The sequence below is a fragment of the Mus caroli genome, unplaced genomic scaffold (genome assembly GCF_978045245.1).
Source record: "Mus caroli unplaced genomic scaffold, Mus_caroli_1 scaffold_1, whole genome shotgun sequence".
NCBI classification, from domain to species: Eukaryota; Metazoa; Chordata; class Mammalia; order Rodentia; family Muridae; genus Mus; species Mus caroli.
The window spans coordinates 68,602,108-68,616,486 of NW_028227256.1; the positions used below are offsets into that span (position 1 = coordinate 68,602,108).

Below are 14,379 nucleotides of genomic sequence, written 5' to 3' on the forward strand. Positions count from 1 at the left end.
GCTGTCCTGGAACTTGTAACTGAGGCTGATCTGGAACTCACAGAGTTCCACCTGTCCCCTCTGCCTCATAGTGCTGGAGGTAAAGGTTAGCACACCACACCCAGCACAGAAAATTTTATAATAAACAGTTCATCTTTTGAGTTGTTTCTGTGCTGGCTCATCTTTCAACTCTTGGAGTGGCCCGTTGAAACAAAGTGGACTTACATAATCAGTAAACTGTGTGGCTTCACAGGGCACAGATCCCTCCGCCTTGGATTCTTGGATTGCTTGCTGCTATAGCAACATTCCCTGCCTCTTTGAGGACACAGACATCTTCCTCACGCTAACTGCCAGCCTTGTGAATGAGATGCCCTGGCAATGGGACTTTCTGTTCCTGTCTCTGGCTTTCATCTCCTGAGGCACCTGAGTCTTAACCTATGCAGAGAGGCTTCATGGATGATGCTCAGTAGCTGCACTAGGAATCCAAACTCAAGCCCTCTACTATCTTATCTCAAAGAAACTCCTTAATTCCCAACTCCCAGACACACATACATACTGGTGGCCACAGCATTTCTTCATTTATTTTTAGTAGCAATAAATAGCAAATGCAGATTTTTGGCTCATAAATTATTAAATGTGCTGTCTTTCTCAAGTTATTTAGCTTGGCTGAAGGTGAACATAAAACTGTAATTGGAACCATTTATCTGCTTAACCCTATACTGCCTCATTGAGCTTACATATATAATTCTAACCACTGCCCTTTGGAGTATTTAGACTATTGTGTCCTCAGACCTAGGAAGCGATGGTGAGATTCCAGCTTTCTCATAATCTTGTTACAGATAAAGATGGGGGGGTGGAATAGTTCAAATTTTAACAAGATATTTTAGAGAACCATTTTGTACAGTGTATGGGTGCAGTTGGTCCGTAGAATACCTGCCCGCCCTGGTGACATAGGCCACAAATTCTAGCACTCGAAAGCTAGGGCAGGGGATGTGGAGATAGAGCTTCATCTGGATCACGTCAGACTCTGAAAGGGATCCCCAGCACACGCAGGATTTCTCCACAAGCACATACTGTACACTGTGCAAACTGCTCACTGGTGTGGATGCACACACAGAATTTCTACACCAGCAAATACCATACACAGTTTATCAAGCACTGTGCAAAGTGCTCACTGGTGCTGATGGAGCTTGCAGCCTGCAGGCAGGTGGCTGCTAACCTACCCACACCAGTGCAGCCTGCTGTCCGGGGCCCCAGGCTGCAGCCTCTCTCACAAGAGCTACTTTAGAAATAAATGTGGCTCCTAGGGGTGTGAACCACTGAAGTGAGGATGAGAAGGAATGTCAAACATGCCTTCCTGTCTGACGAGCGACTCCACTGAGTGGTGGGATCTTCCCGTGGGGCGATTTAGCCAAGAATGCTTTCTCTGCTTTCATTACTGAGATTCTCTTCCTTTGTAATTTACGGAGGATTTTTTTTTTTCAATTCAAGTAGAATCATTTAATGAAGATAGAGTAGGACAGTGCTGAAAATAAACATAACTCACATTTCAAAGGAAAATGCCAATGAATGTTTAAGGTTTTTGTGTGTGTGTGTATGTATGTATATGTTTCCGTGTGTGCACTATGACATGTGTGTGGTGTTGAAGGATGCCTGCTGGAGTCAGTTCTCTCTTTCACTGAGGGTCCCAAGGATAGAACTCAGGTCATCAGACTTGGCAACAGCCTCCTTTCCAACTGAGTAGTCTTGGGGCCCTTGCCCTAGAGTCTTCAAGAACTTGGTGAGTCTGCAAGGTCATCATCTTCCTGCTAAGCCATCTTCTGGGAATCTTTAGATCTTTGCAAACATGAGGGGTCCCAACAATGCCTTTTTTTTTTTTTTTTTTTTTTTTTTGGTTAACAGTTGAATTGCATTCCTGAGAGAGACTTAAAAATTGTAGCCTGCCACGTTCCCTGCTGCAGTAACGGGAACTTACTGAACAGGAGGTAATTACAGCACTTAAGTGTGCTGCTGTGAAGTTTCTTAACCACCTTAATGAGTTTCAAACAACTAGAAATGGAACAGAATTTTCCATGGAAATATAATTAACTAGGAGAAGCCATCTCCTATACTTAAGATTTCTACCTCCCCATTTCTTCATTCACCTCCCTAAAATGTGTGCCTTACAGACTTATGGTGACATTATAGTGGGCTAACATACATATTTCACTTAGGTCATTAGAGCTGAAAATACAAATACCAAACAACATTATTTCATTACAAATCAACTTTGGCCAGGCACAGTTAAAACTTCAAAACTGTTAGTTTCTTTTTAAAGTCTGATAACATTTACTAGTTTTAACAGAGCTATCCTGAATTGTCTGTCTCTAGCCTATATCCAGCCACATCTTTTAATTTATGCCTTGACAATCTGGCTTGCTGAAGGCAGTTCTCAGGGGACAACGTGAGTCTGTGAAGACTTAAGGATCTTTGGAAACACTGATGAATGTTCCCACTTCGAGAGAACCAGGGGAAAGAGTTCTACATTTCTAATGCCCAGAGAAGGCCCTTAGAAATTTGATGCATATATTCCCAAGTAGAGCTATCAGTTTAATGTATTGCTTTGAAATCCAGCAGTATGCTATGTGGCCCACATCTCTCTTCCTGGCACTTGGGAATCTGAAGGAGAATTACAGTGAGTCTAAGGCCAGGTTGGGCTACACAGTGAGATTCCATCTTATAAGTTTGAAAAACCAATAGAGTACCATAGGAGAAACCAGGTTTCGCTGTTGTTGGGCTGTTTTGTTTGTTTGTTTGTTTGTTTGTTTGTTTTAGATTTATTTTTAGGGGCTGGAGGGGTGGCTTAGTGATTAAGAGCACTGCTGCTCTTGCAGAGGACCTAGGTTCAATCCTCGGTGTGCTGGTGTGTGTGTGTGTGTGTGTGTGTGTGAGTGTGTGCATTCGAATGCAGGGATCTTTGGAGGTTACAGGTTTGTATCCACCGGAGCTGGAGTTACAGGCAGTTGACAGCCACTGGATAACGGTGCTGGAAACTGAACTTGGATCATCATCACGAGCGGTACTGAGTGAGCCCTTCCCAGCTGAGCCTTCACTCCAACTGCTTATTTTTTTTAATCTTAACCACAAAGGTTGTTATTTTTACCTTTCCACATAATAGTCAAAGGGAGTGACTGACTATTCAACTCAGTCCGACTGACTGGATTCAGTTTCACTGTTACATTTCAGGGACTTTCTGCTTTGTCCTGTAGTTGGGCAGGCTTGACCATTACAACCAGAACCCGCTCTTTGCATTTGTTTGCTTTGTAGCTTTTTATGCCAGGATCAAATGCTACTACATTTGATCAGGTTCACTGTCAACCTTCTGGGGCTCTTCCTGCCTCTCCTTCCCCAGGGCTGGGATGACAGGTCAGGGCTTCTACACTCTGCTGAGCTTTATGTTCTTAACGATGAAGCAAAATCAAGCTGACTTGCTTTGTTGACCACTTCGCTTATGAATGTGATTCCCACCCTGCCAGCTCTGCTGCCTTCTTTCAAGGAATTTCAGATGAAGACTGGCATGTGTCAAATCCTCCCTTCAATGAAGTTAGGACAGACAGACAGACACATACACGCACACACCATGTCAGAGAGCTATTTAATGGCACCTGGATCTGTGGACTTCTATGGGTTGTATGGTAGTGGGGGACCTGGGTCTCATGTACCCCAGGGTGGCCTGTAGCTCCCTATGTAGTTGATGGTTACCTTGAACTTCTGACCCTACCTCACCTCCCCAGTGCTAGGAGTGCAAGCATGCAACACCACATGCATGCAGTAATGATTGAGCACAGGGTGTCTCCACATACACACAAGCGCTCTGCCAACTCGACCCCATCTCCAGTCCTGTTCTTTAAACTGTCATGTAGCCTAGTTTGGCCATGTAGCCCAAGTTCAGGCCGGCCTCCAACTCAACAGTCTCCTACCCAGACTTCCTAAGATTTAGGATTACAGTTGTGTGCCATCATACCTAGTATTCTGTCATATTTTTCTTTTGTTGTGTTTTTGTTTGTTTGTTTTTCAAGACAGGGTTTCTCTGTATAGCCCTGGTTGTCCTAGAACTCACTTTGTAGACCATGCTGGCCTTGAGCTCAGAAATTCGCCTGCCTCTGCCTCCCAAGTGCTGGGATTAAAGGCATGCACTACTACCGCTGGTGCCCGGCTTCTTGTTTTTTTTAAAGACAAGATCTCACATGCCAAAGCCCAGGCTTAGCCTAGAACAGTCCAGATTCATGACGATATTCCTGCTTCGACCTCCTAAGCAATGGGATTGAATGTAAGCTGACAGCCCCGCTCTTCTGTCGTTTTGATGGATACACTGCAGCTAGCTTGCTAACTATTGGGTTGGAGAAGTTGAACAAGCGACAGCTTGGGGGCTGGGCCTACTGTCTGTAAGGAAAGCTCCTATCAGCTGGACTCTGCAAAATTAAGGCTTGAAACCTCCTCCAAATGAGAACTAAAGTCCAATCAATTCAGGTGACCTAGTGTGTTCTTCCAGCAAATGAACCAGGAAAGACATTGTTCTGAATGTGTTCCTCGCCAAGTATTTACAAAAGTGCTCTTCACTGAATATTAGTGTATTTTAAAGTATTTTTTTAATTTTTTTGCTAATTAATAATTGTGGTAGTTTGAATGAGAACGCTGTCCCCCACCCCCATAGGCTCATACGTTCACATGCTTGGCCCCAGCTGGTTAACTGTTTGGGAAGCATTAGGCATCTTCGTTGGCGGTGGAGCCTTGTTGGAGGAGATAGGCCACTGCTACTGTGCCTGCCACATCATGGACTCACCCCCTGAAACTATAAGCAAGCCTCCACTTACTTTCTTTTAGAAAAGTTCCATTGGCCATTGTGTCTTTTCACAGCAACAGAATAGTAACTAAGTCAATAATGAACTTTCTACCGTTTTTTTCTGTGCTACTATTTACTATTCCAAATGACCGATATTTTTAGGTAGGAGTGAACCTAAAAGCTCCACCATTCTAGCTAAGTACTCTGTCATTGAACCATAGATTCCACACTACATACCCCGTGTTCATTATAAAAATTCAATTTTCTAAATCTTGTTCATTGAAAAGGAAATTACTTTTGCAGACCAACTGTATGTAAGAAAAATGAGCTGGGAGTTCAACTCACACTCCTCCAAGTGTCAGCTAACCTGAATCAGGATGGGCTAGAGCAGAACGCCTCTATACCACGCCATTCAAGTCATTGGAACAGCTCAGAATCCTGTTTTCCTTGCAAACCTGAATAGGTGTTCATTCAAAGAAGCAAAGGCCTGTGACGATTAAACAGAACTATAGGGCTCAAGAGGTGAGGGCATTTGCAGCTCTGTCAGGAGTTCAAATCCCAGTATCTGTATCCAGTTCTAAGTGACCCAGCATCCCCTTCTGGCCTCCTGATCTTCATGGGCAGCTACACACACTTGTATGTATGTACACACACACACACACACGAATCTTATTTCCTTTATACTCCTAACGTGCTAGCTAGCAAGCTTAGCCCACATTTGAATCCATTTAAATTGATAAGGCAGAACCACAAATGAGGACACAAAATTACAAAGTATCAGTGCTTCTGTAAAGCCAGGCAGGCGCTCACGTGCAGAAACCACCCCAGCCCAACGCAGTGCCTCTTCACATGCTTGTGGCATCAAAAAGAAAAAGGACATGCATGAAGACGATTTTTCTCTCCACACACACGATGTTAAAAAAAAAAAGAAATGGCATCCACATCATGGAATGTAAATCTTTTTATTAAAACCCTTGTCTTTCCACAGTAGTAAAGCGTTGGTGTGTACTTATAAAAATAATCACCAACCATAATTATACTGAATTCCTCTTATCAACTGCATACAAAGTGTCTTCAATACAATTTTTTCCGTATAAAAATACTGGGAAAAATTGATAAATAACAAACAGGTAAGAGAAAGGTATTTCTAGGCAATCTGAATTGTTTGGACAAAGTGAGTCCTGTGGGAGGGGTGTTTGAACACACAGCCACAGGACATGTCCTGACAGTGCTGCAGGTCAGATGGCAAAAGAAAGCAGAGGTGTCTGGGTGACTTTCCTGCTCAAGGTCTTGGGTACAAGCATTCAGTACATTTCCTCTTAGTTGGCTACCTGTGTTTCCCTATTGATCCCAGACCAAACCATAAGAACTTTTGAATCTCTTAAACAATACTGAGCAGTACTGAAACCCTGAAGCAGAACAGGGCGACCAACTGTCACCATTTAGGAGAGCCATTTAGGAGACAAGTCTCAAAACATCCCACAGGGCGATGCTTGGAGAAGCTGTAAATTGTGCTGAAGCTGAGAACATGGCTCCAGAGCAAAAGGCTTAAGGGTGAAAGGACCACTCAAAGATGGAGGGTCTGCTAACATCACTGGGGTGTGGATTGACCTTGGTAGAGAGACACTTGTTGGTTGGGGCTGGAAAGATTACTCTCGGGAATCATCTCTGTCAGCTTGCACATCTAACGGCATGAAGCATTCAATGGGGCAATTTACGTTCTGTCAAAATAGAAGAAAAACATTAGTAGCAAATACTCGGAAAACCCAAAGTGTGTGTGTTGGGGGAAGGGTTGAGTGGAGATTTGTGTCATAGGTGTTTTATAGGAAGGAAACTAGTTTCGAAAGACTAGCAATGTACTGAGCAATAGACAATGCTTAGGGATTTAGTAAATTATAAGGAGTTATAATTAATTCATGACTTTGTGTGTATAAGGAGCCAAGAGTTAACTTTAATCATGCAAATGCTATCTGTTTTGTTCATGAGCCTGAAGCTCATTAACGAGGCTACAGTGGCTGGCCAGACAGCCCCAGGGACACCACCCACACCCCATTTCTACCTCCTCAGTGAGGAGATTATAAGCACTTGCTGTAGCGCCTAGCTCTTTTACATGGATGGGTTCTGAGGACTGAACTCAGGAGCAAAAGACTTATCTCCAAATAAAACTCATTTGGTTCACTCAAGAAAAGCATCTATCCACCTGCCCCTGGCTGCATGCACGGTGGTGGGGGTGGGTGGGAATATGTGTACACTTACAGTATTTGTTCTCTGATGGTATCTCTGTGTATACTGGTTGTAGGTGTGGCCGGTGGTGCCATCAGGACTGGGTTCAGCAGCCCCCGGTCTGCGGCAGTTGTCACAGCGCCAACCCTGAGAGGAGAGACTCGAAGTTAAATGGGGTTTAGGATAACCTGAGGGTATCATAACTGAGAGCTTGAGTTAAAGAATTTCAGCTCTTGCCCATTAGCAGTACAAGCAGTTAATCAGGAGACTGCAATGACGCCTGTGTGCAGTCGTAACTCTTAGACTAGGTCTTGGCTTATTCATCTGTCTACATATGCTTTCCTTTCCGCTGAAATATCCTCCTCACTTCTTTTGCTCTTCTCATCTTTGGTCCCACCTTCCTCCTTGGTAGGCTTTCTGCTCTAGGTGGAAGATTTCTCACAGACCCCTAGGGCTGTAAAATCAGTCACAGTGACTTGAGAGTGTGGGGACAAATGCCATCACTTTCTGGTGAAGGAGAGGAATGACTTGGAAGGAACCAGAAAGGACACCGTGGGTCCCAGGTAGAACTGGGTACCTGGCCACATTCTCTTTCCAGTCCCTTCTAAAACCTCCCTAACCTATACTATATAGCCTTAGCTCTGGCCAGAGGTGGGGTTGGGTACAGAAAGATACCACAGTGGGCCTGTGCTTCTTCCTGAGTTTTGCTGGACACACATTTACTTTCTCATCACTCCTGAGCTGGGAGGAAGAAAATCTGGAGCTGATGGGGCGAATGATGGCATCATTAGCAGAAGCCCCAGGGGAAACAGAAATGGATACTAGGGAGGACACAGAGAGAGGTGCACTCCTGGGGCAAAGTAGCCCTTGAAGTTCACAGAGTTCATGTTGGTAGCCATCTTTTGCCTAACTAGCAAGACTTTACATTTAGAGTTGAAAAAACAAAAACAACAACAACAACAACAAAATGAAGAAATAAGGCCAGGCTGGAGAGTGGTGGCACACACCCAGAGGCAGGTAGATCTCTGTGAGTTGAAGGCCAGCCTGGTCTACATAGCAAGTTCCAGGATAGTCAGGGCTACCTATCAGAGAGACTCTGTCTCAAAAATAAATAAATTCTACAATCATTTTCTTATAGAATCATTTAAACATCTTTGACGTATTTCTCCATTTAGGAGCCTATTTCCCAGAAGGCCTGCTTGCAGAATCAATAAAGACCCTTTCGTATAAAACCATAGCAACCGCCACCATCATGTTTCAGAACTTTAAGGACAGGCGTTACCCAAAGAGATTCCTGTTCACAGGGAACAAGGATGGAGTGAAGAGAGACTAAAATCTGCTTCCCAACAAAGCCGCTCATTCAGACCATGATGACTGAGTCATATGATCTGCTTCTGAGTGTCTGAGAAAGAGACAGAGACAGAGAGACAAAGGGACAGACAGTCCACTCCATGAATAATGGATAAAACGAGATTGTCAATCCCGTCGGCTGCCCCAGACCTAAGAAGGTTGTGATGATAGACAGAGTCTTCCTTGTGGCCACATTAACTGCCCTTCTTCTCTTTTAAAAAAGATTTATCGTATGTTTTTATTTTATGTGATAAGTGCTTGCCTGCGTGTATGTCTGTGCACCATGTGTGCATGATGCTCAAGGAAGCCAGATGAGGACGTCAGTTCTTCTGGGAATGGTGGTTATGGACCATGTGAGGAGAGAAACCAAGCCCAGGTCCCCAGGAGAACAATGAGTCCCCTTAAGCACTGAGCCATTTCTCCAGCTCCCAGATTCATTTTTTTAAAGGTTATTTTCCATTATGCTACTTTTAATCATTGAAGAATGCCAATAGCATTAATGGGTGAACTTCACTCTGGGGGTGAGGGGCATTATTCCTTGTGCCCCAGATTTCTGGGACCCTTTAAGGTCAAGCCCTTTACATAACAATTTAATTTCTAAAAAATTAAGCACATTTATTTACATAAGTGTATGTAGACACATGTGCCACAAAATGTGTGGAGGTCAAAGGGAAACTTGTGGGACCTGCCCGATCTTTTTCTCTTTTTGTTTGTTTGGTTTTTATGAATCAGGGTTTCTCTGTGTAGCCCTGGCTGTCCTGGAACTTGCTTTGTGGACCAGGCTGGCCTTGAACTCAGAGTGCTGGGATTAAAGGCATGTGCCACCATCTCCAGCCCCCTATTACATTTAAGTTAAAAGTCATTTTGATATTTCAATTATTAAAAGATGGAGTGGAAATTGTTGTTATATTGAAGAAGGGTCCACGTTAGAAATGACTGAGAATTACCAGCTTAAATAATGGTTTTCCCAGCTTTCCATAATTCTTCTCCTTAAATCTAATTTCTTACCAAAAGATTCCAGCGGAAGGACTGCCTCGCTGGGCCAGCTCTCCCTAGGCCAGGAAGTATGTAGTCTCTGCTTCCTTCCCTCCCCACTTAATGATAGCTAAACCCCAGGCGGCTGCTTTATGTTTCTCTTTTCTAGGAAGCCTTCTTGCTGCTTGCAGGCCATCCAGAACTGTATTCGTCAAAATCTCCTGTGATTAGCTTGGCTTGGCAGGGTATGCTAATTTGCTGCCTCCAAGTATATCCTCAGGAGCAACGGCCACCCTTCCCTGTGTGTCTATTGTTACTTAGCTCAGTATTAGAGTGATAATAAGGGAACTATTTTTAGATTGAACAAAGGCTCAAAAATAGTGAAATTTTCTTAGATCACAGTATTATTAAAAATGTGAACAATACTGAGATGCTAGTCCACCAGCTCAGAGCTGGGGCCTTACTTAGTACTACACTCCAGGCGAGGACAAACAGGGCAGCCTGAGAATTTTAGTCATGGGAGAAGGTGCTGAAGCTATTATCAACTGGGGAGGGACAGACCCATTGTGGTGGTTTGAATATGCTTGATCCATGGGAAGTGGCACTCTTTGTTGGAGGAAGTGAGTCACTGTGGGGGTGGGCTTTGAGGCCCTATGTTCAAGCTCTGCCCAATGAAGAAGAAAGCTTTCTTCTAGCTGCCTATGGAAGACAGCCTTCTCCTGGCTGCCTTCAGCTCAAGATGCAGAACACTCAGCTCTTTCTAGAGTACCATGTCTGCCTGCACACTGCCATGCTTCCTGCCATGATGCTAATGGACTGAACCTCTGAAATTGTAAGCCAGCCCCAATTAAATATTGTCCCTTATAAAAGTTACCTTGGTCATGGTGTCTCTTCAAAGCAACGCAAACCCTAACTGAGACCCCCATCTTAGGGACTCTTCCTAAAAGGCAAGGCTCCTGTGCACACAGCATATCCATGCTGCAACCTCCTATGTGCTTTATCTAAACGCCAACCAGTCTTACCCGCTGGCCTCCGAAACATGTGCAGGAGCAAATGGCTCCGAGATATTCTTTCTGCCACTGTTCTCCTACGTGGTAGGTCTTCCCGTCGTCATAGCACGTTGCTTCATCTGCACGTGGGCACAAAGCAGGAAAAAAAAAAAAAAAACAGTTGTAAGACCAAGGACAATCAGGTACACTCAAGTTGATGCATCTGCCCTCGACCTGAATGAGCACAGGCCAAATCTCATCAACTTAGGTGAATCACAAGGAGATGTTCCAAAGCCTTGGTAGACTAGGCCAGATGGAAAGATTGAAGCCTTTTTTTTTTGTTTGAGTTTTTTTTTTTTTTTTTTTTTTTTTTTTGGTCTTTTGAGACAGGTTCTCTGTGTAGACCAAACTGTCCTCCAACTCAAATCCTCCTGCCTCTGCCTCCCAAGTGCTGGGATTAAAGGCGTGCACCACCACTGCTTAGCTTTGAAGTTATGTTTTAAAAACTGAGTCTACATAGCACTTCACTGCAGATGACCAAAGTGCTCAGGTTGTGAAAGTGCTAAAGTGCTTAGACATGCTATTCAGTCATGATTCACTTTCTGAAGCAAGCTACTGACTTACCAGCCACAGACTGGCAAGCCCACCATGTCCAGCCCAGCCTGTAAATGGGTGTTTCAGTTCAGTTAGGAACATGGGAGTATTTAACGTCTAGAAAGCATTTTTAGGATGACGTACGGGGATCACACTTGAATTCTCCCTTTCCATTCCCGAGGCATGTGCAGCTCATCCGCTGGCCATTTTCTCCCTGGCGATCCCACTTCTCTCCGATCTTGTAGTTGACACCGTTGTCATGGCACCATTCTGGAAGGTAGGGGCATCGCAGGCAGAGAGTTACTGTGTGTTCTGACTAACAGGATGGGCAGAACACCGGAACAGGATGCAAATCCATACAGAGCAGGAAGTCCAAGATCACATTTCCAATGATGAAGCATTTCTTCATCATAGCATTTAATATTTTCCAGGCCAGTGTTAAGACTTAACACTACCACCAAGATCATTTCAGAGGACCAACCAGTGATTCATTCAGCTCCTTTTAAATTTTACAATTATGGAAAATTAAAATGGGACTGGAGAATTAAAATATATTTTAGGTTCGCAGAGATCCTAGATACAAAATAGTTTAATTAAACATTAAAGAGAGGTCAGGCATGGTTGTGCACGCCTTTGCTCCCAGCATTAGGGAGGCAGAGGCAGGCAGACCTCTGAGTTTGAGGACAGCCCTGTCTACAGACTGAGTGCAGCACAGCCAGGGACACACAGAGAAACCCTGTCTCATGAAACAATGACAAAAACAAACAAAAAGATTAAAGAGAAAAACAGCTGGTGTCACCTGATTCATATAAGTGAAGAACGAACAAATATAACAACCAACAAAATAATGACAAATGAAATGAATCAGGCTTGTTGTACAAATAGACAAGTCCTAAGAAGTATCTAGTCACCACGAGCTGTGTCTAATGGCAGATGTAAAAATGCCCTGGTTCACGGATAAAAACCATTGTATACTTCCACATTTGTACTGACTTATGGAAAACATGCAAACTTCAATGCAGTTCACTCTCTTAGCTGAAAAAGCACCTGGTCAAGGCCACATGGTGTCCCTCCTGACCCCAGCATGGTTTACTGCCCACTGGGCTCTACCCAACAACACACATTGAAACCAGTCTGGATTTTGCTATTTCATGTAAAGGAAAGGAAAATGTTACACAAAAAACTTTAGAGATCTATTAAATGTCATTCCATGGAATATGGGACCTATAATTGTCCATAGGCCTCTGGCTATCTATGATATATGATGAACACATAAAAAGACATTAAAAAAGCACATTAAAAAGCCAATAATAATTATACCTCTAAAAACAAAGAATGAATGGTTATATACTCCAATAATAAATCTCTCGACACATAGATAACTCATAGGATCGTTTTCACTAATAATTTGAAATTTTAACCTCTTTAAGATTTGAAAATCAAATTATTTTTCAGTCAAAGTTGATCTTAACATTTATTACATTTATTGATTTGCATGTGTGTGTACATATGTATGTACATATGGGCCTTAGTGCCCCCCCCATGAATATGTGAAGGTCAAAGGACAATTTGTGGGGACTGGCACCACCTGGGTTCCAGGGATAGGATGCCTAGCCTAGCTCACCAGCCCTGAACTTGATCCTTAAATGTAGAATGCAAGCCAGGCGTGGTGGCACACGCCTTTAATCCCAGAACTCGGAAGGCAGAGGCAGGCAGATTTCTGAGTTCGAGGCCAACCTGGTCTACAAATTGAGTTCCAGGACAGCCAGGGCTATACAGAGAGACATTTTCCTCTATACGAGCAATGTTTGGGATATCTGGGTTGTGAGATGTGTGTGTGTGTGTGATGTGTGCATGTATATCTGGTTATGCTGAGAAAGTGGTGTCTGTGAGTATAAATGTTCACCTCTGTCCTTACTCAATACTAAAGACTGAAAAGAATTTGGAGTCTCTGCCTGTCTCAATTAGACCAAACTCTAATGGGATATTTTTTAACTTCAATTTACACAGAGCTAAACACTGCAAGGAGCATATCAACACTACAGACATGTTTGTAAGGAATAGTTAGATTAGTACACAACTCTTGAAATGCAGTCATATTGCACAAGTAAAATTTCCCATCATCCTTCTATGATGCAAAATGTTACTTGGAGTCAAACAGTCTACTTCTGTTTGCATCATGTTTGGAAGAGCCCGCATCTGCCAAACATGCTTCCGTGGCCACCTAAGTGCGAACGCATGAGACCAGAAGAGATGGAGGAGTGAGAGGGTGGAGAAGGCAAGCTACTCACTAGATGAATCGCATCTGAAATGACCACTGCCAAAGCCCAAGCACTGGCATGTGAGCTTAAAGCCAGCATCAGACAGCCGCTCCCATTCCTCTCCAATGGCGTAATGGGAAACCGTGTAAGGGTCAAAGCATGAGTCATCTGTAGGCTGGTTCAGGCCTTCGCTGACTATGAAGAAAAGAAGGAGAAAGGAAAAAAAGGAAAAGACATTTTATTGACAGTTATTGATGGAGAAACGGCCATACTGTATATCGTGACCTAATCAGCAGCACTAACAACACAGACGTTCTCATCGGCAACACTTTGATGTAGTCAGTAGGCACTTGTCACAGCAGGGTCAAAGGACGTCTTCCTTCATTCCCGTCTTCTGTTTCTCATGACATGAAGCAGATCGTCAGACATTTTAACTAGCTGAGAATATGGGCAGTGGTGCTTCTCCAAGACACCTGAGTACATCGAGCCAATTAACATTTGTCTGTCTCTCTTCTCTCATCTGTTACGGGATAATAATATAACTAGCCCCACTTTTTCGGATTTTGTAAAGGCTACGTGAAACTAAGGAATCAAAGCTCTGGCCCAGTATCACTATGCAGAGATGACTTACTAACTACTGTTACTCAATAATTAACAATTATTGTTAGATACGTCTTTGCTGTAGTCAAAGTCTTAGCATCTTTGCATAGCATTATAACACAATCTTTACTTACATTGTAGCATTTCTTTTGCTAAATAGTTTGAAAACCTAGATGCTTATGGTTACTGTAAAACTAGATAAGACCAGATTTTCAAGTAAGAGAAATCACCACGGTGCAGTTAGGAATAAGTAGAAAAGCTGCAGTGGATTTCCCAAGATTTCATCCCAGCACTTGGGAGGCAAAGGCAGGCGGATTTCTGAGTTCGAGGCCAGCCTGGTCTACAGAGTGAGTTCCAGGACAGCCAGGGCTACACAGAGAAACCTTGTCTGGGGGGTGGGGGGGAATCTTTTAATAGTGTAAAAATCAAAAGTGCAAATGAAATCAATATTTTAAATGCCTAATATTTCAAAAGCCATCATTCTGGAAGAACTAAAAAATCTATCCAAAATGTTTTGAAACCAAGAGGACCTGGTAAAAACACGGATAGAATCAGGAGTCGGAAAGAAAACAAAGGGGCTAAAACT

At 43.4% G+C, this 14,379-nt stretch overlaps 1 protein-coding gene across 10 annotated transcripts in view; it reads right to left on the bottom strand.

Moving 5' to 3' along the window:
- Nucleotides 1–5,747: 5,747 nt before the first annotated feature.
- Nucleotides 5,748–14,379, bottom strand: part of Fn1 (fibronectin 1) — a 67,463-nt gene continuing 58,831 nt past the window's right edge. For all 10 annotated transcript variants that reach the window (XM_029481513.2, XM_029481508.2, XM_029481502.2 and 7 more), the window contains 5 exons: nucleotides 13,224–13,388; nucleotides 11,077–11,202; nucleotides 10,372–10,478; nucleotides 7,058–7,171; nucleotides 5,748–6,522 (listed from right to left, as the gene is read on the bottom strand). In XM_029481513.2, coding sequence (XP_029337373.1) covers nucleotides 6,451–6,522; nucleotides 7,058–7,171; nucleotides 10,372–10,478; nucleotides 11,077–11,202; nucleotides 13,224–13,388 — 584 coding nt within the window. In that variant the 3' untranslated portion in view covers nucleotides 5,748–6,450. The remainder of the gene's footprint in view (nucleotides 6,523–7,057; nucleotides 7,172–10,371; nucleotides 10,479–11,076; nucleotides 11,203–13,223; nucleotides 13,389–14,379) is intronic.